Here is a 24381-nt window from a genome sequence, read left to right as displayed (position 1 = left end):
CCTGTTAGCTCTGCTCTTCAGACTCGACAGAGCATCATCACCAGGCCCATTTCTCCCCTAATAGTGCAGGCAATGCGGGTGAGCCTCCTCGATCTTATCTTCCCTCTCTGTCTGATCCTCGCAAAGAATTCTTTAGCAGGGCATGTAATTATGAACTGATCACAGCCGTGGAAAATATAACAGATATCCTATTCCTTCAGTTAGTGTGTCTGAACCTCTACTTGATGCCATGCACTTGAGATATTCGGTACCAGTTAAGTACAGACCGCCACACTTTAATAGGCAGTTATTTGAATGCTTGGCAATTCTTTGGGTGTTGCCTTGTACCTCTCAAGAGATTATAGTATCTCATCAGCTATCCCTAAATTCATAACATATGCCAAATCCACTGTCAGCCCGTATGGATCTGGAGTGTCAGAGAAGTTGCAATGTCATTAGGAATGCACAGATGAATACACTTTCCTGCAAAAGCATTCCGTGAGCATTCAAATAGCTAGAACGGATGTTATGCCTGCTGTTTTGTGCTATACATTAAGGAAACTGCAACAATTTTCACAGGGGGGTGTTTGGAAATGAATGTATGCAGCCGTAGTGTGATTACGCAGAGATTATATTCTAGAAGGAAAAATGCAGAATATGCTGCTTAAACTGCTAATCACACAAAGATACTCACTCATCGAGCAGTGCTTTAAAATACTGGAAAAAGAACATTAACATCTTTAAAAAGGCAAGGAAAATCCAGAAACACATTTACAAGAAAAGTAGTTAAAAATAAATGGATAAACAATTGAAGGAATAAATGAACAAAAACTAAAGATAAAACATCCAGACTGTACCAGGATAAAACTACAAGTAGGCAAAACCCCGAGTACACCAGAGGATAAGACTGATAATAAAAGCAATTTGAAAGACAACCTTGAGTGTGGGTATGAAAAAAAGTCTTCAAGGTAGGGCATTTCACAGTCAACTAAAGGACTTTGTTGTAGCTGCAGCGGCAGACCTTCCTCCAAGGCTTTATACAAATCTCTCCTCCTCTGCTAGAATTGTCAGATTCAGAACAGGCTCTTACATTTACTATCTGTAAGCAGAAGCATTTAATTGGTAGACGATGCTGATGAAAGTGTAAACCCCCAACCCGGGAGGCTCAGTTCAGGGCACTAAAGTCCCTTCTCTCCCGCAGTGTTTGCATCCTGGTGGCAAAAGCACAGTCACCTTTCCTCTACTGTCAAGACAGGGGACATTCAGAACGGCCTGAAGATATCATGCTTAACGTGACTCATAAGAAGAAAAAAATAAGGTCTGCTGAGAGTCAGAACAGCGGTCGGCTATATGTCCACAGATCATAAAAATGTTCAAATGAGAAAATGCTAAAATCAAGAATGTATGGTCCCTCAATGGTTCTGAAATTCTATCTGCTGCATTTTTAATGACTCGGATGCTTGAGGCAAGAACATGGAAAGTGAAAAGTCAAGCTCTTAATGTAGAAGCAAATATATGGTAAGGGTTGGTTTTGCAAATGGTTGTTTTTTCCCTTTTCAGTCACATGTTTCTAGGATTGGCAATTCTGTTTTTTTTTGTCACTCTACGTGCAGAGATTTAATATGACACTTCTGTTTATTGGCCATTCAGCTGGCATGGCTTTATTGATGGAAATTGTGTCCTCTCAGTCTACCACTTTGGTCCAGACTGAAGTATTTCAAGAATTGTTGGATGGATTGACAATTTTGTTCAGGTTTTCCTGTGAAATGCCTTAAAAATTCATTCTACATTCATGGTCCGCGGAGAATGAATACAAATAACTTTGGTGATCTCCTGACTTTTGCTATAGTGCCACTATGAAGTTGACATCTGTGATTTAAAGTAAAAAAATGTAACTGTTATTAGATGACTTGCCATGAAATTGGGTGCAGACATTTATGTCCCCTTAGGCTGAATTCTAATCACTTTGCGATCCCCTCTCTTCTAACCTAGCGCCATCATTAAGCCAGAAATGGACTGTAGTTTGCCCAGTACTGGTTTATGGCTCAATAATGACATTGGCATCACCCTCAATTGTTTTATGTTTTTAGTACTGATTAGGTATTAGCATGTTAGCAGGGTAAATTAAGATTGCAAACTTTCAAAAAAAAATCACTGGGTTAGCAATATCTTTTTGAGCAATGCTAACATTAGACTTTTGTTCTAAGTAGTACAGCCTCACAAAGCCGATTGAAGGACTGTAAGCGTTTACTCTTGTTAGACACTTGTGAGTTTTGTAAGGCTTAATTCTATCACCTACAGTCAATTTATAGGATTTAAGTTGCTGATTACTTTATTTAATTATTGCGGTCTGCACAGGCTGCTGTGCTTCAGACACTTTAATCCATGTCTCGTCTCAATTACAGGCATCCATTGTCTTCTATTCATTTCTACAAAATACAAATATATTATTCAAATGTCTTGAGTTGTGTAACCCATCACAGTTCACATCAGATCTGCACTCTGTTTTGTCACAGTCACATATAAGTGATCCGGTAATGCAGTACAGACTCCAAATCATTCTGCTCTTTCAGTGCATTACTCCGCACTGATAAAGTAACATTAGGCAAACACGCTGGTACGGTCATTTAACCTTTCAAATATTTAATAACACTACCACTGCGACTACTGCTTCTAATCAACATCATACTGTTCTGTGAGCAATGGGGTGTGAAGAAAGGTGGCTGTTATATGGTTGAAAACGTTAGGTAAAGATTATTAAAGTCGCACTATGTTTGCTACTTTCACTGCGGCTCACTCTGAGGATAATGATCCTGAGTGCAGTCGTGATCTCTCTGCTCTGTGCTGCAGGTGTGGAGCATCACTCAGGGCATCTGACCAGGTAGTCGTGTCAGCAACACACTGGCTCTGCCACGTAGCCAACAATGGACAATGGTGCTCTCAGTGAGCACAAAAAGCTTTATTTTGTTCCATACTGAACAACTTGCCAACTCTGAATGAACTGGACACAGTTTTCCAAAGAGCTTTTCTTTGTCAATAGACTCATTCTCACTGAGATCATGATTCATCAGAGCAAGTGTCTTGACTAATGGACCGGGAAGATTTATGTGTAATGTGTTTTTGTGACACGCATATTTCACATAACTTCCACTCGCAGTGAGACAAAGTGTCAGAAGGCTGAACACTGACATGTATTTCAGAGCCAGAAGCAGAGATGCGCAACAGACGCCAGATCAGACAATTACCCTCAGACAAGTTAACCAGCCGAAACAGGAATAGACCCAGATGAATACAATGGAACTGTCACACACCGCTACTGAAGGCTTATCTTTATTTTCAACAAGAGCACTAACATGACTCTTCCCCAAAACAACTCATGTGGAGATCAAGTCTGCTCAAAACACAATCTGTCAAACGAGATGAAATAAGACAAAAACAATCCCTTGCTTAGAAGATCTGGAAAAAACAGGCTTTTAAACGTGTTGCCTTACTGATCATTGAAAATAAGAAATAGTGTTGATCTATTTCACTTAGTCTTTTAAATGTGAGTTATATTAAGTATAACTGGTATAAACAGATTGTGGTTTTAAGAATGAAGAGGACAATTCCTCTAAATCAGTATTATAAAAGCTAAACATATGAACCCTGGCAGAAAAGTATGATGTTAACTGCATTTGGCCTGAACAGATACAATGTTAAAATATTCATGGTAGTGTGACTGTACAGAAAAATAAATCAAAGTCTTCGGGTAAACTCGATTACTCACAGCCACTTGTAATATGACCAGCTGAGTGGGTGAATTTAAGTGCCTTGTGTTTATTTATTTATTCATTTTATGTTCATTAGAGCACATTGAAAATCATAACATCTGTACGGATGGTTTCTCAAAATAGAAAGATGGGACGTGTTCCCAACTGCGCACAGGAATTGGAAAATTGAAGGTAGGATTAATGCCAACCTAAAACTCACAGAATTCTAGGACATTGTAATTACACATGTTCAAAGCACAGATGTGTTTACCTACCATTAACCATAAACACAACATGTCTAACTTCAACCCTCACCCCAAAATAGCCTGAAGCAAACACTAAATATAGCAGTATAGTTAATAGTTAACCTTGCAGGGACCAGCGTTTAATCTCCAAAGATTTGAGACCTTGTAATAATCAATGGGAGTATACGTGACTTATCTAGAGCCAGTTGAGTAGCACTTTAAATGTTTTAGCTCTATGAAACCTGATGTACTTATATCATTCTGTTTTCTTCAAGTTTGTATTTTGTTGGTCGAACGCACTTATTGTAAGTCGCTTTGGATAAAAGCGTCAGCTAAATGTAATGTAATACACACTTGCCTTGACTCAAGATTGATCTAAAGTTGTTAATTAGGGGCTTATTGCATGAAGCTGCCAAAGCTACGCTCTAGGCTATGCTGTGTCAGAATTGGGCCGCCATAAAAATGTGACAATACATTCGGTAAAAGAAAACCCATGGGAAATGCAAGAACTGGGACAAGTCTGTTTGTGTTTCTGATGCTAATAGTGAAGACGATGTTATGGAAGTTGAGTTGAAACACTCAGTAGTGTTCGCCATTAATAAACATCGAGCGAAGAGATGGAAAACCTTCTGTTCATTGAAACCCCCACTCTCTATCGCAGCATGATGGAACGTAAACACGGCCGCTGCTCAGGGAGTACTCGCCTGTTCGGTAATGAGTCAAGGCGAGATACAGTAGGCATTTAACCTGGATGTAAGTATTTGTGTAGCCCATTGCTGTTCAATATACAAAGATAATGGAAAAATGTAAATAACAGTTCATGTGGGGAATACAAAACAAGATATAGTCTTATCACGTACAATGCATGTGTCTAGTGTTGCTGTGGTGCCATAAACTGGTGGATTCTGACGCTAAATTATAAATCAAAACCTACTCTGGGGGCATCTGTGGCGGGGTCCTGTGTTAACCACATGCGTCAAGCATAAAACTGGGTTTCCATAAATTCTTTGGAGGCCTGTTGTAAGCTTAACCACTGCATGCCTAGCCATAATATCACTCCTGCAGTAACCAGAAACCAAATGAAAGCCCTGAGATGGTTAACCTTGAGGGGGCCACGTCCCCAGGATGTGAATATTTTAACATATTGTTGTCCCATTAACATGACTGATGGATGGAAATAAAAACAAAACCATCAGTCACAATATGGACCAAGCTGACGGAGGTATTTCATCAGGTTCGTACAATAGCTTTCTTAAAACAGATCATAATCCTCCATAATAAAATATCAAAAATACATTCTGTAAGTGTATCTACTGGCAGAAGTGGGGGAAAGAGATGTTCTAGAAGATGCATACAGATGGTGGTGCCTCCCAAAGGTCTGAGTATATTTACAGGCAAATATTGTCCTTCGACCTCCAGGTAGAGAGCTCTTGACAGCTCTATGCATAATCCATTGATAAATGACATGCTATTGATCCTCCTCTCTTCGTTGAGGGCCATATGCGAGTGCTCCAACACTGATAAGGAAGTTAAAAAACACTACATTCAGTCAGCAATAGCTCCCGTCCGCTAGTCAATTTTAGTTTAAGCAACCCTATTTGAAAGGAAAGAGCTTAATTTTCAAAACGTCAATGGTGATTGAGGTCTTCCCCGAGATCAATGTTAGTGTCAGAAGCAGGGGTTCAGGCAGCGCTTGAATCCCACAGGATTTGCATCTGAAAACAGTTATCCTGTCAACGGATTTTTGATGTATGCTCTGGCTGCTGTGGTATACTTTTCAAGCTCAAAAGAGCAGAAACACATGACTATGTTCAAACAGAACCGACACGCCACTGTACAGCCAACCAGAGAAAAGAAAAAACCCCACGCTTGCAAAGCATCGTCTCGAGGGGAATAGACCAAATTAAATTGAATCTAATGAAACACCAAAGTTACACTCTTTCATTTCATGTAAAATCAACAGGTATTTTAGCATAACTACCCGAGGCCCATGCTGCACTCTAATAATTTAGTGTTCCTTTAAAGGTCTACACTGGACTGGCTGATATAATGGTTATATATTACTGAGTGTTGTTAGCAACCGTTATGATGCACCCTCAGGCCCTGCTGTAATATGAAGGACAAAGAATGAATCCTGGTGACAGTTTATTATGTATACTGTGAGCACACTGGATCCTGACATCCACGAGATCCAAAAGTACACACACACATGCACACACACACACGCAGTCCAACAAGCGCACATACATTTTTCTGCTACTTGATAGTTCAACCTCTTCAAATTTCAGGAGGGGTTTTTACACACAAAATACATAATCAGCTTAAAAAAGGTCATTCCTATTGTAATAAATCAAGCTATGAAGCAAAACTATATTATTTGAAATTTGCTTGACAGTCATAACAGTAAAATGCTATTTACACAATTATGCAACATTTATAATATTTAAATAATTAATACAAATTATAATAAAATCCTTGCATGACCGGCTTGATACTAGGGGTAACACTGTGGAAGGACTATTGTGTTGTCTCTCCCTCTCTGCTGCGTGCTGCTCTTCAGTGGCATGCCATCTACATTAGAGCCCTCACATGGGTGTGCAGTCTAAACAGAGCCTCGTGCCACCAGCCTCCAGAGACAGTAAGACAGCCCTGTTAGCTGTGCACCTCCTGTCCCTTTTAAGTTTGCAGCACATTGCACACATTTCTTTAGACCCTGAAGATGTGTGCATCCATGTGCAGAGCGTGGATATGAAGCTGTTGTTCTGTTAGCCATACTAGGGGTGTAGCTTTCGGCAGTGGTGCTTTGTATCCTCAGAAAGCAGAGCCCCCCTCTACTTTTTTCCATATTTCATGACGCCATCACCCTTTGTAAATTACTGCCTGCTCTTTCAAATGATTTTCCATGTCTGTGGATCTTTTATATTGTGCCAACTGCTTTTTCCTCAAATAATTTCTGACCTTTACCTGATATCATTTCATTTTGCTTGGCCACATGCTGTCTTTAGCTAGCGTCTCACCACAGATGACACATTGTGTGTGTCCGAGACACCTTCCTATCCTTCATTAAGACCTACGTTCAGGTCACTCTTGAGATGTAGCCCTTGCTTTTTATTTTTCTAATGATGAGTCATCAGCACTTTTTCTCACACATTTTGTGTCATTCATTAAAAACAGGGATGCTCTGACTGCAGGAATAACGAGGACGAGCTGCTAACAAGATGGTGAAAGTGACTCAGAGTGAGACTCTTTTATCAGAGGTGTTGAGGTCGTAGAAGGGTGGCCTAATAAGCAGCCTACTATTTTGAGCACAAAAATATATATATATTTTTTTAAATAATTTGATGTGAAGCCTTTTATAAAAAAGATCCAGAAAGTGTGTTGTTGTGATTTTAGATAAGTAAATATGTAAATCTAACTTTGACAATATCAGAGCAGACATATCTTTGCACACCTCTGTGATCGTTAGCGCCAAGGGGACTGTCCCATGGGACCATTGTTTGTATTGGTGGCGAGTCTGACGGTCTACATTGATCCAGACTAAATCATCTTGACAATTATTGGATTGGATGGATTGCCATGAATTGTGTACGGAAATGTATTGCTAGAAATAACTTTGGAGATCACAAGCCTTTTCCTCTTGTCCCATCATAAGGTCAATTCTGACTAATTACAACAGAAGACCTGAGAAACATACCCACTAGCTTTAGTTTGAATTGTACGATGTATTTAGTACCAATTAGCAAATAATAATTACCACTCCCGGTTCCCTTGTCTCAGAGTCAATTGGATTTCTCCATAGGATTTTGGAAAATAGCTGGAAATAAGGTCTGTGGTTGACACAAATTTAAGAGACGGATCACGTTTTGTTCTACAAGATTAAATACATCAGCAGCAGTGACCCCACTGGTGATTTTTGAATTGTCTGAAAAACGATGGTTGTTAACAAGTGGCTGAATAGGACTACAGAAGTTGTCGAGGACATTGTACGTAATTACGCCGAACACGTAAACACACCCACTAAGTTTGTTTGCCCCTGTTCTGCCTGTAAACAGGTACCTGCTTCTTGCAAACTGTTAAAACAAACGCTTCAACTTGTACAATTTTGAATCTGTATTTTTGAATATCGATCTTAAGTTGTTGTGAACTTGTGACGTTGAAGGTGGCGACCCTGCTGTACTCAGCTGTCTAGTTCGTTTATAGCATAACGTTAGTATTTTGCTTCTGACGATTAGATTTATGATTCGAAAATGTTAAAAGTAGGGTAGACATGTGGAGATTATCCGGCTGAACAAAACGTGCATTTATCTAACAGGTTCGTTTTCCACAGACCTTATTTTTTACAATATTCCAAAATCCCATGTATGGAGAAGTCCCATTGCTTTTTGAGGGAAACCATGCGCAGCTTACTTCCGGGTCGGCCTACAAAAATACGTCATCCCTGCACCACTCATTTAACACTGCATTAGATCAGCCTCACAGAGCCATTCTTAGTCTTAACCTTTTTCCCTTAAAATGCATCTTTTATGTGTTGCAAGGGGATTCTCCCTGACAAGTAGATCCGCAGGATTAGTCTTAAGTGCAATATACTTTAAAAGGTGAAATGTGGTTTCAGAGCAGGGGTGGGAAAGTGTTGAGAAAGCGATAAAACAGAGAACAAAGCACAGATATAGGGTCTGAGAGGAACTGCAACAATATACCTCTGTTTGAAGCAGCAGATACTCTTACAGGCAGCAATAAAAGGCAGCCGTTTAACAATTTCACTCTAAACTCATTTAGCAGAATTTGAGGAACTGTGAGATGAGAGGGATGTGCCTCACAAAAACAGATCATATTTAAAAGGCACATTTCTTATTGATCTATACAGACGTTTCAAGCTCAAATAAGGTTTTCTACCATGGAAAAATACTTGGATGATATTCAGAAGTCTGCTATGGCTTAGTGACTTTGTAATCCAACCAGAATGTTGCCTGAAACCCACAGTGGTGCGTTGCAACAACTACAATTAACCCTGTTATAACGCCTTTCAGCCCAAATCGTTTCCTGCTGAAGCAATGGGGGCATTTTTCCCTTTTAGGAGGGATGAGTGAGAGGCCATCCAGAGCCAGCAGAGAGCTCCTCATGCTTCTGCACACATCCGCGTAAGAGGATCGGACGTAATGGGGTTTCCTCTTCTGTGGCTCCTTCTGCTCCCCAGATAAACTGCAGAAAACTTCCGACAAAGTCTAAGAGTGCTATTGTTGTCACACTTTTCAGTCATTGCCGACAATATGTTTTAAAGGAACGCGGGTGTGACCTCAATCGGAGCAGAAATAAGCTTTTAAGCAGGTGCCTTCTTCTCTCGCCTTGCATGAAGTGGCAGAACATGGCGGTGATAGCCAGACTGGGACAGTCAAGAAGAAGAAGATGGACCTTTATTTATCAAGCTGCTGCAATCCTCAAGCAGACTGCAAACCCATGAAGGATGGGACCTCATTAAAGATACAGAAGCAGTACTAGCTATAAGCACAATCATCACAAAGAAACAAAATATGTCTGAATTTAAATGACAAATGGAACAAGTGAACCAGCTGTATTTTCATTGACAAACATTTATTCATATAGCATGCCATTATGTTGCTGAATAATAAAGTACACCATCCCCCAAAGCCTTTGGGAATAGCTAAGACCTTAATATCAGGCGTGCACGGTTTCATTTATTCTCCTGGTGGCAGGCTGCTGACCTAATGACCTCATGTCAGCCGCAATGACAACTTGTTTGACACAGGGATATTTTATTCATTCTATTAATATTGCATTAATGGCTCACAGTGCCTAGTGTTTTTGCATGTGGATATACACCTGCTCCACTGAACATGAGAGCAACAGCACTACAAACAACACTATGTCCCGCAAAAAGGTCAAAAGCATGAGAATTAAAATAAATAAATTAGTCTCACAGGCAACCCTCTTCTGTTATCAGTTTAGTTATTGCCTTTGCAGGTCTGAATTGTCCTGGAGTATAGTTTGTGCTTCGGAAAACAATTAACAGACATGGAATTGTATTTTGCAAACATCCCAACTCGATTATAAAAATAATGGATTTTTTTGTTTGCAATATTTCCAATTCCAACACCGGATCTATGCATATAGTCGGTTAAACCTGGAACTCAGAGTCGTGCTGCCAGTTTTCCAACCAGATCACTTCAGTTAAATGCATTTATCTGCATCCCAGTATAACTACCATGTTCATACCAAAAAGCTGCTTCTTGTTTTTAATTGAACTCATCTTGTTCACTCTTCACTGAGTTCAATCTGTTAGATCTCCAACCTGAAAGATAGCAAGGCTCAACGGCCTGCGAGCCAATTTGAAAGACCAGGCGGGATTGACCTCTCCTTAAGTACCTATTGATTGTTTGCATCCTTGTTTCTATAACTGCATGCCTAAAGAACACAAACAGCAGGACAAGGTTCATGCTTTCTGGCTCTCCATTAGTGCAAGGATAGAGATAGTGGAACAAAAGAGTGGAAAGTAATCAATAAAACAGCTGCACGTTTCTCAACCTGAGGAATGCTTTTGTTAGTTTGATGGCCATGCTAACACCCTCATGTAATGCTTGGTAACCCAGGCCACATTATTTCCTGCCCTACCTGCTTTTTGACACAGCATGCGAGTAAATGTTACCTTGCCAATTCTGGTCTGAGCGGGCCATAAGTCAGTATGTCATTAAATGGATGGAATAAAAACCAGCAGGGCACTCGGGCCCAAGGACCAACGAGGATAATCACTGGTCTGAAGATTATGTATTTAGTATATCCATGGGACAAATAAAAAAGTAACACTTTTAAAGTTCCCAAAAACCATGGTGACGGGGCTCTATTTGTCCGTTCAAAAAACACTGGCCTAGTCGGTTGGGTTAAGCTCCAAAACTTTATTTACAGCAACAAAAACAAAAAACGGAACCAGCACAACTTAAACAACAAAATAAAAATCCAAAACAGGCTGTCCATCACTCAACATAAACATGCTCTGGTATTTCCTTCATTGCAACAATCTTCCTAACATCTCCCAGCTGTTTCCTTCATTGCAACATTCTTCCAAACATGTGCCAGCTGTTGCCTTCATTTCAAAATTCTTCCGAGTGATCCCTTCCAGGACCAAACCCCGTCCCTTTTGAGCTCATAGCCCCTCCCACAGGCTTACCGTCAACAGGTGACAACAATTAAACTTCAAACCACATTTCAACATAAAAATCCGACCCAAACATAAACAGGTTAACCACCTCTTAACATAATCATTCCCCATAATTAACAAACGTAAAACAAATAAGAAATTGCGAGACCTGCGCAGTTGCGATCAACTTCTTGCTAGTGCGTTGCATGATGGTTAGTCATTTTGTCCGACTTGCTCTGGAGGCTCGCCTTCATGAGACGTTGAAATCTCGCGGGACAAAGACGCCCCCAGACGAGCGAAATGCTTGATGGGAAACGAACATGGATGTATAATAAGAACATTCACCCATTTCATAGGCAGTAGGCTTGTTTGAGACGCGTTGCGGCTCGCCTCGAAAGTAGACGAGAATAGCCGATCGCAGCCGGGGGAGGTCTCAAAAAGCTCGGCTGAAGTCAGACAGCTCCGAGTTGGCTTCTTCTTCTTCTTCTTCTTCTTCTTCTTCTTCTTCTTCTTCTTCATACCGCCACCTCCGGACTCGGCTTGACTCGGTTTGCATGTGTTTAATCGTTAATGTCAGATATGTACTAAGTAAACACATTTGTTCCTGCTCAAGATTAGATTCAACTTTATTGTTATTGCACAGATTACAGGTACTGAGACAACGAAATGCAGTTTAGCTTCCAACCAGGAGTGCAACAAGCAGTAAAGTGAAAAGTAATGTACACAATCTACAGAATGAAATATAGAATGAATTGAATGATGAATAAACAGTGAGGGGTATGAATATACACAGCAGCCTGTGAGTAGTATGAACAGTGTGTATGAATATGCTAAGATGTATAAAGTATGAAAACGGTAAGCAGTGCAAGTATAGTATAACATATATAGATATTAATTTCATGATGATAAACATTGTGGAACAATTATGAAAAATGTTAATGGAGGGGTCGACGTAAAACTGACACAAAACAACAACAAACTTTTGCCGAGCCAATTGGAGAGTTTCATCAGCAGCACGTGGTAAAAACCACCAATGAGCGCTCAGCTCGAGATACCAGCGAGTCGTTTCCCATAAAGCATTTCGCTTCCGCAGCCCGTGGAGAGGAACTGCGGCGCCTCGCCGCGCCTCGCTCTCAAGGCTGCGGGCGTCTTTGTCCCGCGAGATTTCAACGTCTCATGTAGGCGAGCCTCCAGAGCAAGTCGGACAAAATGACTAACCATCATGCAACGCACTAGCAAGACGTTTATCGAAATTGCGCAGGTCTGCGCAGGTCTCGCTTGTCTCAAACAAGCCTAGTATCCTAGTTCTATAGGTTATGTATAAAAAATATATAAATGGTTCTACAAAAATAGTATGAATTATCAAACATTTAAATCTTGTCAGGAATAATGTTATTTATGAAAAGAGTGTCATTAGACCGTAAATCAAGTGCGTTTATAGTTCTGGAGAGGAGACCTTCTTTGGAGAGTTTTGTATGCAATGTATTGTTTTTATGCTCTTCGTGGAAACTATGACAAAAACCAAACGGTATGGTTCTGTCTTGTTCCCTTGTCTTCTTTTATTCTACAAGGACGTAATGTTTCAGACACAAATTGTGTCCCTCAGGGCTGTACTTCTTGATATAACTGATGTGAATTTCACATAGGTACGATGTTATTCTTCCTACTAGTGTCATCACAGCTCATCTATAAATACAGGCATCCTCCCAACCCCTTACCTGAGGTCATGTCCATTTAGAATAAAAGGAACATTGGGAATAGGATAGATGTGTGCAGGTTTTTTTGTTGCAGCTATTTGTTAGCAAGCTGCTGTAAATACGTTTTCATATGAATGTGTGACTTCTACATGAAACAATCGATTGAATTGTAGTTTTTCTTTTTTTTGAGTTTTTGGCCAAAATCAAGCTTAAATAGAAACCATTTAGAAAGTCAAACAGATAGACTCACATTACTCATTCTGATTTAGCAATTCCCTTGTTCTTTGGTCTAAGAATTATTAACATTGTGCATATTCAGCCAGTTTTCTACTAGGTGAATCCCACTGAGCCTTTCTCAACCTGTTTTTTTCATTCTTGTTCATGATAAATGGTCCAGTCTTGTTCGACTTTCAGACTACCTGACTTTACTCTTAGCAACAAACAGGAGTCTCATTATTTGCTGTAGCCTACCGTAAATGAGAGTAAACTAACTAACTACTCCCACCCAATAATAGCATCTTTACAAACACACACACGTATATATATGTTATGTACATAAAATATATATTAGATATATATACATATACATAAAATAGCTCTTATGGTTTTCTCACAAAAGGCTTGACCATAAATTGGACAGAAATGTCAAGATAGATGAGAAGTCGAATTACTTTGTTTTCCATTTTCTCACATTCTTGTTATGAAGAAATAATGCACTGAGTGGGGTCTCTGTGTGACACTTTGAATGAATGAAAGCCAATTAGCAAGCGATGGAAAAAAATATAACGGCCAAAGTCACTGGTGTGGATCATGAAATATCCATAAGACGATTGTGTTTGCATTCCTTCAGAAATGGTAATTGAGCTCTTTGTATGCATATATATATATAGATGTGTGTGTGTGTGTGCGTATCTAATCATATAGTGCATACGTGACATACCAACAGTGTCCCCTATGATGGGGCTGAACACAGTGTTAGAGACGTGAGCAATTGACCTGCACTAGCTCATGCATCAATGTTCAAAGGGCAAAAGTGTTTAGAAAAACAGGTAATATAATTAACCTTTGACATTTTGTGTGAACCTGTCACTCAAGTCAAACACACAGCAGTCATATTCCTATGGCATCCGTCTATACAACAGTCTCTGGAATAGATCACACTGCAAGTCTTCAATCTCCTTCAAATCAATCACGGTGGTGATTCTGTAAAAAAAACGAGATAAAAAGCCGACCGGAGCCTGTCAGGGCTCTGAGAGCAGAGGACGTCAATGCCTCACTTAGACAGCTCGTCTGAAGGGGCTGCTTCCCCAGACACGGGGACAACACGCAGTTCACCTGAATTCAATACAAAGTTTTGCCCCGTTTAAAAAAAAAAGAGATGGACAGAGAATTGCAAGCTGAACTCCCTGATGTAAATGTCATCTGGATAAAAATCAATTTCATGATTCATTCAAGAGGCCAGGCCTTACAAATAGACAAATTTGCCGGGTCTTTTCAACAGTGTCGTCCTCCCCGAGAATGACTGGGTGCTCCATGAGCTACACAGAAGGGATTGGACAATTTTTCAAAAGGTGCACACCATCATTGCTCCTGGTAACAATTCAAAAGTTTGGCTGATTGATTTTTTTGTCCTCCTGTGGCATTGTTGCTTCTCATTTCCAACACAGCATGAAAGGCAGTGAAATAAAAACATCTTAGCAGCAAATCGGCCTCACCATGGCAACAGTATTGATCAACCTTCCTAGGTCCTCAGAAAAATCTTTCCCTCATGTCAATTTCCCAGCATTAACAGTTCAGCAGCTACTCATGTCTTGAATAGACAACCGTGGTGTTTTGCACATGGAAAAACAAATCTACAATAAACATTAAGCTGCACTGATCATTTATTTATCACAGAGGGGAGACACCAAATCACCTGATGATATTCACAGAGAACAAAGGGTGAAAGAGGCTCGGAGAAAAGCTCAGTGAGAGCAAATTGACCAAAAGCTTAATGTGTAAAGATTTCACTTCAAAGTCCATTAGACTGCTTAGTTGTGGCCACGATCGAATATAACTCAAATTGACAAGGACAAGAAACACTTTTCTTCAGAAGAAAATCGGCTTTGCTTCATTGGCTTCATTAATCATAACTGAACAGGTGTTATTATCAAACTTTTCATTCTTTTGGCTTGAATCACTTGATGCTTGATGGATCGCAGTTATGTACAATCTCTGACATTTGTAAAGGCTGCAACACACTAATCAAATGCAGTAAAACTAATGAGCGTAAATTTGCTGGGAGCTCTCATTTCTGCTAAGTATTGATTATACACTACCATGTGGCCTCACATTTAATTCATCATCGTTTATTATCAGAGCTATCATCACCGCTAAGAAAAACAAGTGTGCTGAAGGGCAAACGGCTTCAGACTGGATTTATCGTGTGTGCAGATTTGACTGTGGTTATTAAATTCACCTCTCTGACAACGTTTGAAGGGAAATAAGATGAAATACAAAGTGTCTGACAGAGCTTCATGACAACTGCTTTTCAATCCAGATTCCTCAAGCTTGAGCTCCAGATCAAGATTTTTCATGGACTACACCCTACTCCTACGCTTTACATCTACAGACATGCTGGTATGCCTGACATTATGAGAAAACCTGTCTGAATTTCCCAAATATATACAAGTTGCATTGCTTTCATGCACAAAAAGGAAGTACTGCAATCTTCCCACACTGCGAAAATAACAACTGTATTGAGGGTGCTTCAAAGCATCGCTAGAGGGTTTACCAACTTGGATAATAAAAAAGTAATTTGTTATCTCAGCCTATATAGGAACCAAAAGCTGAAGGTTGTGGTTGGGACCATCGGTCTAATTGTCCAGTCTATGGAGCCAGAAAAACCTCAAGGGACGACTGCTGTGAAAGAAAAAAAAAAGTGTTGCATGTGTAAGTGGTTATGTGCATGCGTGTGTGTTTGAAAAGAAAAGGAAGAGGAGGGCTAAAAGCATGTTAAGCACTTTGATGGTCTTGCAGTGCAGTTAATCAGCTACTTAAAGCCAGGCCGCATGATTTGTCTAATTGAACTGAAACAAAACACAAGACGACAAAACTATGAGTTACAATCTGCAACAGCAAATCATTAGCACTAACTCTGCCACTCTGATGATCCGCACTGCTGTCCTCTCACAAGAAAACTGCATAAAAGTCTTCACATTTGCATAATCATCCACATGGTAGTTCATGTAATTAGACATTTTGCTATGGAGATGTGTCTTAAATAATTCATCTACTGTATTGGTGCCCTGCTGTGTTTCCTTCTCCACTGCAGCACCAGCAGTGGGCAAACACTGTCAGTCGACTCCCATCCAACAGGAATAGAGATGCTTTTCCCATGAACCCCTGCTAACTCATTCTGAAATTAGTAGTGCAAATTCATTTCATTAACTCGCAGCCATCGAGCTCAATTAGGACACAAAGAGTTTGAAACTGTTTTCAAAGAAGGTGCCTCCTGTAGATAAAAGGAAGCCATAAATCAAGGCGTTTAGGTTCAAAACAATTCATAAAAATGCCTGCAGTCACTCTGCACAAGAGGCTCATATAATCATGTGCAATCACATGGAGCGGGCCTGTTATTCTCAGGAGGGGGTTGTTGAGTTTGGGTGTGATTGTGTCAGGCTGTCAGTGCCCACTCATCCAGACTCTGGATTGAGACTGGAACAGACGGGAGCTGTTCTTCACCACCACCGGGGACAAGCAACAGCAACTCAGCTGTCTCACCCACAGTGTGGTGGAGGAGAAAACCACCAAAATCACTTCGCCTTTCCTTTGTAACAGTATGTTAAGATAGAGAAATCTAGAGGAAATTGTTATAACATGCCCCAAATTTAAATTGGAGAAAATGAAAATGTATGTGTAAAAACAGAAGATTTTTGTCAATGCCAGTTACTTTGTGAGATAAGGTTTTATGGTGGTTACTAAAGCCTACTCCCTGTTCACGTCTGCTTCCCGTAACTGAGTGGGTTGCAATGAGGCAATGGACACTCCTCCCTTTAAAACAGATTATTACCAGATGCTTGGACACTAGCTGCATCAGTGAAAACACTATTTTAAAAACCCACAAAACTATCGCTCACGCTCAAAGACTTGCCTGAAAGAGGCGTAGGATGTTGGCAACCATAATCGATACTGAGCTCGCCGAGGCTCCGATGACTCCCACCACTTTTTCAGGCTTGACAAACACCGGTGGCTCCCCGTTAGTGCATCTCACGTCGGAGGTGTCCTTCGTGATCAGGGCTTGAACGAAAGTTAAAGATTGCTCCAGTGCGTAGGTATCCCTCGAACACGTCTCCAGTACCCGGGCGCCTAAGGTGATGTTGGGTAGGAGTATATCGTCCTGGTTAATTTGGTCCAAAGCGTACATCATGGCCTCAAGCCGCTGGATCCCGTTCTCCTTTTTGAGGTCCCCGCACGGCATGCCATCGGCCCCTCTGGCATGCACCGGGAAGAGTCCACCGAGGGTCAGGTGCCCCTCAGTCCGTATTGAATGGGGCGCATAAGTCTCCTGAGGCAGCGCGAAATCTACCACAGTCCTCATGAGCAAAAATGCTCTCCATATAGTGCTCAGTTTCACGCACGAACCTGGACCTGCCATGATCAACTTTTAGGGAAAAATGGAGTCTGCAAAACGCGGAATGTAGAACCACAGAGGTAAAAGAAGTTTGTTAAAACGAATCCATTATTTTTCAGCAAGGAAGAGATTCAACAAGCTGGGCTGAAGAACCGAGACGCAGTGGATGGTTCAGACAAACTGCGCCCATCGCGTCGCTGCCAGGAGTGAGCGGTGCAGCTTGTTGAACAGTGAAGCTCCTGACGGTAATACAGTTCCCTCGGAAAGAGACGCTACATCCATTAGTCAGAAAACATCAGTAATAGAAGATAACCACACGCTTCTGATGAACTGGCTTAATTTAGTCTATGTATGCTGATTTCCAAGCGCGTAACGCAATAAAGCTGCTGCAATCGTCACTACCTGAAGCAGTGATTGCACAAGATTAGAAATATAGTGATTTTTTAAGGAATTAGCTTTCAGGATCAATACTTAGATGTTAGGACCGGCAGAAGTAGGTGACATTCTTCGTGCTCAGACCAACTCCACGGGAGCGCAGGGACGCATCGCTCGGCTGTGGTGTCTGTCTCCCCCGGGGTTGCATATCATCTCCACAGTCTCCAAATAACAAGAAAGAAAACGAAACAAGCTGAAACGAGCTGAAAAGAGCTGAAACGAGCGGCCGACTAGGAGAAAAATCCAGCTAATTAAAACACTGACTCTCGGTCCCTGCAACCGCTTGCGTTTATACAAAATGAATGAGTCACAGCGAAGGAATTACTGTGCGCCGAGTTTTCAGCCCCCATTCCCTGCGAGACGTCATTCAGCTGGCTAGAAAAAAGAGAAAAAAGAGTAGCATCACTTCGTGGCAAGGTTTTCAGGAAGTTGTCTTCAGTCATCTCAACGAGAAGGTAAACAAGGCGAACAAATGCACTTATAGACTTGAAGACAATTGTTCCTCTGACTGCATCTCGGTGCGCATTAATCTATTTCTCCCTCCCTCAGTTATTCCCCCTCAAACACACACAGAAAAACACATGCAGAAGTCGGAGAATGTTTTTTTCCTCTTTGTTTTTGATGTTAGCTGTGGCAGTGATGAAACAGAGATGTGTGGCATTAAGAAACAAATCAGAGCTTCAGGTATTGAGGGCTTCACCCGCCTACTAAGAAGTGCCTTCCTGAAATAGTTTTGGATTCATTACTGATGCACCTTTAAAACGGAGGAGGGAGGGAGTGGGAGAACAGACACGTTTGGAGGGGTCCAGGCTGGTCTCCCAGGCAACCCTTCTTCAGAAGACACTCCTGATTCATCCTGTGCACACACACAGACACACACGCCCACACACGTACACGCACTTGGTGAGCCTCATGCTGGCATGCACGCTGGCTGGCAAACAGACTGGTGAGAATTACCACACCTTTAGGAGCAAGGAACCCTCACATCTTCCCAACAAAACACTATCATCACCAAACTATTTAATTGCACAGATGGCGCTTTTACAAACAAGCAGATTATGATAATTTGCATTCAGTGGGCATGCATTAGCCAGGGACCCGCTCAGCAATTTCTGGAATTAAATAAAAAAGCTAGTTTCTATGTGTAATTCAAATCCCTTACAATACAAAAGTGTAAGACTAACAATGACTGCTGTATTCATTTCAGTGGGTTACAGTTTTAGAAAAGGTGCCGACTGAGCACTCAGATACATAATTAATGTACTGACCACCACTACACCACTGCCACAAATCCATCAATACTATCCACAGGGATGCTATTGTCAAGATATCACAGCAGCACTCTGGGACACTGTCAAACAGGACGCAGTAAACGGATTATAGGATGAGTCAGTTAAGTTGCTTGATCATTGACTAATAAACAGCCTCTGAGAGTTGCTTTATCGCGAAAATGATTATGAGGCATAGAATCACATTTTATGAACATCTTCGTTCCATTCGTTTGTGTTCAATTAAAAGATTAGAAAAGGCGATGTAGCTCTAATTCAAACATGTCCTATTGACTTTACAGGCTTGGATGGACACATTTGTAATTAATTGAATTGAATAAAGATTCATTCCAGCCTTATCCTACCCATGTAGTGTATTTATCTCCATTAGCCGCACTGATTTTGCATGAATATTTCCGTATAGGCAAATCGGCATTTCACACTCCAAGCATGTCAGTATGGTTGTGGGGTGCAAAAACAGCTTGTCAAGGCCAACATTCATGAGCTGCACCAAAAATACATTTTAGGACAGTGTGAGAACTGCTGGGAAGAGATTGCTGAGGAGAGAAATGAGGAATGTGAGACAGGAGGGAGGCAGATGGCCTCCTACACTGTGAGCGCACTGAGAAAGGAAGGCAGGCTTTGAAAAAATGCTGCAAAATTCCCTACAAATGACGCCCTGAGAGACTGGTGTCGCTACGCACGACACTAATTCCACCGCTCGGACTCTGCGGTGAGAGCCTGACACCCACTTACACTGTCAACGGAAAGGTTACTTTTGAAAAATGGGGCCCTCACCGTGATTTAATTTACTGACTAACCCCAAGAAGAGGGGTCTTTTCCCCAGGCAGGCAGTGTGATTTAGACTGAGATCACACTTTGGTTTGGATCTTCTCTCTTTCTCCTCACGTTCATATAGACACTCACAGACAGAAACACACTCAGATTATATCCATTTTCATTTCGTCCTGGGATAAGAAAGCTACAAGCGGGGAGAATTGCGAATGTGTTCAATATAAAGCTGACCACACAAACAAACACTGCAATGGTTTCCATATGCCGGGGGTGCACTACATTCCAATGTTTCCCACTAGAGGAATTACAAGCTCCTATGAGAGACCAGAGCTTTTGTTTCAAGCATTCAATAACACGTCTGCTCGATGCTGTCTTCTTCAAGTCAATTACAGGGCTGGCACTGTGTGCTCCTTTAAAGAAAAGAACAATAAAAAGTCAACCTTCAGGACAAGAGGCAATAAGGTTTCCTTTTGGGCTGACACTGGGCACAATGGGGTCTGTCTGTCAAATTAATTATCCTGGAAACCTGTTTAATTCCCAAACTCAAATGAAAGGGCCGTCGTATCCACAGGAAAGAAATCACTCCAGAGCAGGAGGTAATTGCATGTAGGGGTGATTTGTTCGAAAGCAAGCAGGCCACCAGCCCCGTTTGGAGTCATGCATATTCTGTGAGGTTGAGGGTTAATGTTAGATCAATGTAGGGGCAATGTTAGATTAGCAACATGAAGGTCACTGAGCTGTCGTGCACCCATGTCTCATTTTGCACCATCTGCTTTGGAATAATAAAATCAGGCTATCTACAATTTTCTTCATCAGTGTTAGCAGAATAAGCTCCCGTGAAGAGGGGAACAAACTGAAAGGTATTGTAATTCCACAGGCACGCTGTATGGGAAGACAAATTCTTACCTCCTCTGCTGTTTACGCCAAAGACAAAGCAGGTGCACTGCAGCTAGGACGATACACTCTCCACGCTCTCAATTATCATTGTAATCCATCTGTCATACCAGCTCCCTTCTAATTATGTTTCTGTAAAGTTGCTGCTGTGAGCCCAGTGCCCATTCACACTCGGAAATGTGAAAGATAGACAGATAATACACAAGTGGCCACCGGAATACATAACTGCAGGGGTAGCTTGGGAACAGGAGGTTTTTCTCCCTGGGCTATCTTTGAAACTCATGAGTTAAATGACAATGAGTTTGCTTAGATACACAGAATGTGGCCTTTGAAACGAGCAAGCGAACACAAGAGAAAAGGAAAAGCCAAAGGAATATAAACTCTTCACCGCTAGTTTTTTTTTTACCGCTGTTACAACTGTGGGTTCCTGATTGGTGGCCTGCCTTGATAATAATCAGATGTATTATATATGACAGTAACAGACCAAAAGATGCTGACCTTCCACCCACACAGTCCAGGAATCTTCCGGAGACCCTATTAGTGGCTGACGGGGTCTTTGTTTTGATGGCTAACCTCATGGTCCACTGGGCTTATGTGATAAGTGGGTGCAGCTGTGTTAGTTAGCCAGGAGGACTTCAGTCACAAATTTGATTGTGATAGCAAATGCCTCTCGCCTTGTGTCTGTTAATTAGCTGACCTTATGAGCCGCTCTGGACCTGTGTGAATAATTTGATCAAACATGCGCCTTCATGGTACATTGTGAAGGCGGGGATTTTGTCATTAGTCTTTATGAATGACTCATAACAACCCCTTTCTATGTGTCTTTGTTTGTTTTTGTGTGTGCAGCAGGGGGATGTAATATGCCTGCGTACAGAAAGGTACATATGACAATCTATTCATAATGAAAAATGTCTCCATTGCAGGTTTAGTGTTTATTTAGTAACATTGTAGAATAGTGGTTACAAAGATATAAGGGAGGAATAAATTAGGATCTAAATGAGGATTAGAAAATATGTAAGAATTATAATAACAGACCATTTTTGAAGTGAATCATACCTAGTAGTTACATGTTTCTGTATGTCACTCTTCATATTCTTTTATTAAGTAAAGGTAATCGTTGTCAAACCACAGCAGAAGTCAGGAAAAAGATAAATACCTGCACTGGCATAAACATCAGGTCCTTTTTGTGTGAAAATAGAGTGTTTTGATCTATGATTCAACAAAGGTTTGCTCTTGTTTTGAATGATTTCTGTCTCCATGGTAAACATTGCCCAACAATATAGCTATTATGTGAAAGTACAGACTGTAGCTTCAAATGTGAAGTGGCTCTGCACTCCTGACGTGACACAAAGAAGAGATGGGCTTGGAAAGAGGCAGGAGTGCCAAATGTCGGCATGTTTAAACTAACGTGTTTGGGCAGATTAAAACAATCTTGATGTTAGAGAGGACACCATCACTGAAACACTGCACATACGGACATCATAACCTCATCATCGCCTCACTTTGGCAGGCAAGCCTCTTAGTTATTCATTTCAATTTATGTTCTGGCAGCTGGTTACATACCACCACAGTTAATTAGAGTCTCATGTGTTAGCATTGCAAAAGCCTTGTTTCAAAGTAAATTATTAAAAAATAAAATGTTGAGTGTATCATTGCAACGCAAATCAGCTCATTCTTCCATTTCTCACGTGAACTTTACACTTGGAAAGTATTACAAGTGTGTGAGTGCATTATGGCTGTGCTGCTTGAATTAACTGCAGTGCTGTTTGTGTTGCAAATAACATATTTTCTTCATCTCATGCACTTCATTACCATATGTAGCTGCTAGCAAGGACTGCGGTGGAGGACAGGCCTACTTATTTCAGATAAGTGCCCCTGCAGTCTTTGCCAGAGTTTGAAAAGCATTCACAAAAGGTACTTTCACACACACATGCGCACACACACATTTTGAAGAATTTGCTTAGCCTGACTGCTTGCCGCTGTGCAATTCATCATACACATGAATTAATCTCTCTTACTCATTAGGTGGAAATTAACTCTGTTGCAAATTACCACACATAGCTCTCGCAAAAGGTGGAACAATGAATCATACTACCTTTATGTTTAATAGCCATCTGCTTAAATTGAAGCTTATGGCTGCTGCCTCATACGCTGTACATGTATGTCACTGTACATGTATGTCACCTACTTGAGCTGGAGGCTGTACTCAATTAAAATAGGGTCAACGTTGCCCATTTCTAACCATGTGCAAGGCTGAAGAGCATGCAGTTTTACAGTAATCCCCTGGGTTTATCTGTTCAGTGAGCTCAGTGCTCCCGTGGTCCCCAGAAGCCCCCAGCCTCTCAGCCACGGTCTGACACCCTTTGGGCTCCCAATGGCCCGGTGGTCTCATAGGAGCACTGTGGCTGGAACTGTGGATCACAAAAGCTGCCTTTTCCCCACTGTGTTGGCACACTGGATGCCGTTTTTCATCCCAGCTGATCTCTCACAAAAAGAAGGAAAAGTGGGGTTGAGGAAATGTGTAGTTCACAGCGACAGGGGTACAATAGTGATGGCTAGTTTTGGAGTCAAGTTGAAGTCAGGGCGTTTATCCCTAAGTGACATCTCCTGCTGAGAAATCACTGCTTCAAAATGAAAGGAAATGACATGAGGCATTGCGTCTTTACAGAGTTTTGAGGAAGGAATGATTGTGTATTGTAGATATTAATGGGATCCTGACACTGTGGAGCGAAAGTGAGTCCTGTCGGCACAGGGCACAGTACAATACAGGCTGAGCAGAATGGGACTTCTTATGGTTGCTCTGGGATTGAATAAAGCCCAGTTAATTTGCCACATATCACATTTTGTTACATGGTTTCCCACAATTCCTCATATTTCATCTGTGGAGCTGGCAATGGTCGTTTTATATCCTTCCTATTTCCTCTACCTTTCAGCTCGCTTTAAGCTCCTCCATGTCATGATGGTGATTTTTTTTTTCACCCTTTTTGGAATGTCTCTCTTTTTGCTTTTCAAGCTGAAAATCAAATCTATAAATCAAAGGCAATGGTAAAAAAGACACAGGGACTGAAGGGCATTTAAATCCTTTCATAGATCCCAAAGCTTCAGAGAGCGAAATAAACAGGAAATTCAAATGGAGCTGGAAATGGTAGCAATCCCTCTTTTCAGGGGATTGAAACCAGGTGTATTTTTTTTAATGCTTCTTCCTGATTTATATTCTGCTTTGTAGGGAATGAATCCATCCTCCTCTCCTTTATTAATTTCCTTGAAAGACGAAAGGAATTATAGTCTTTGAGGAATGCTAGAAATGGCTAAAGTGGTACAATGATTTTTTTCGCTGAATTGTTTTTGAGGTTTTATGTATTTGAGTCATCAAAAGCAGTTGTTGTGCTTAATGTGCAAAACCATACAGTTATCAATGTGCTTTTAAATTGTATCCCACATGGGCTCAGTCTTTCATACTGTATGAAATCATGTTTGACATACTCTGCAACCGTGCCTGCTCACCTGGCTGTGTTTTATCAAAATATTGATGCAGAACAAAGCGTTGGCTCACCTTC

At 41.1% G+C, this 24381-nt stretch overlaps 1 protein-coding gene across 1 annotated transcript in view; it reads right to left on the bottom strand.

The window, feature by feature from the left end:
* grm7 (glutamate metabotropic receptor 7) overlaps window positions 1-18344 on the bottom strand; it is a 64780-nt gene extending 46436 nt beyond the window's left edge. Inside the window, exon 1 of the mRNA XM_010790337.1 lies at window positions 16953-18344. Within this exon, the coding sequence (XP_010788639.1) occupies window positions 16953-17456 (504 nt within the window). The 5' untranslated portion in view covers window positions 17457-18344. The remainder of the gene's footprint in view (window positions 1-16952) is intronic.
* Window positions 18345-24381: the final 6037 nt, after the last annotated feature.

This window comes from Notothenia coriiceps, unplaced genomic scaffold (genome assembly GCF_000735185.1).
Source record: "Notothenia coriiceps isolate Sejong01 unplaced genomic scaffold, NC01 NC01_scaffold00001470, whole genome shotgun sequence".
NCBI lineage: Eukaryota > Metazoa > Chordata > Actinopteri > Perciformes > Nototheniidae > Notothenia > Notothenia coriiceps.
Note: the sequence above shows the minus strand (reverse complement) of the source record. Positions and strands in the feature narration are given on the sequence as shown.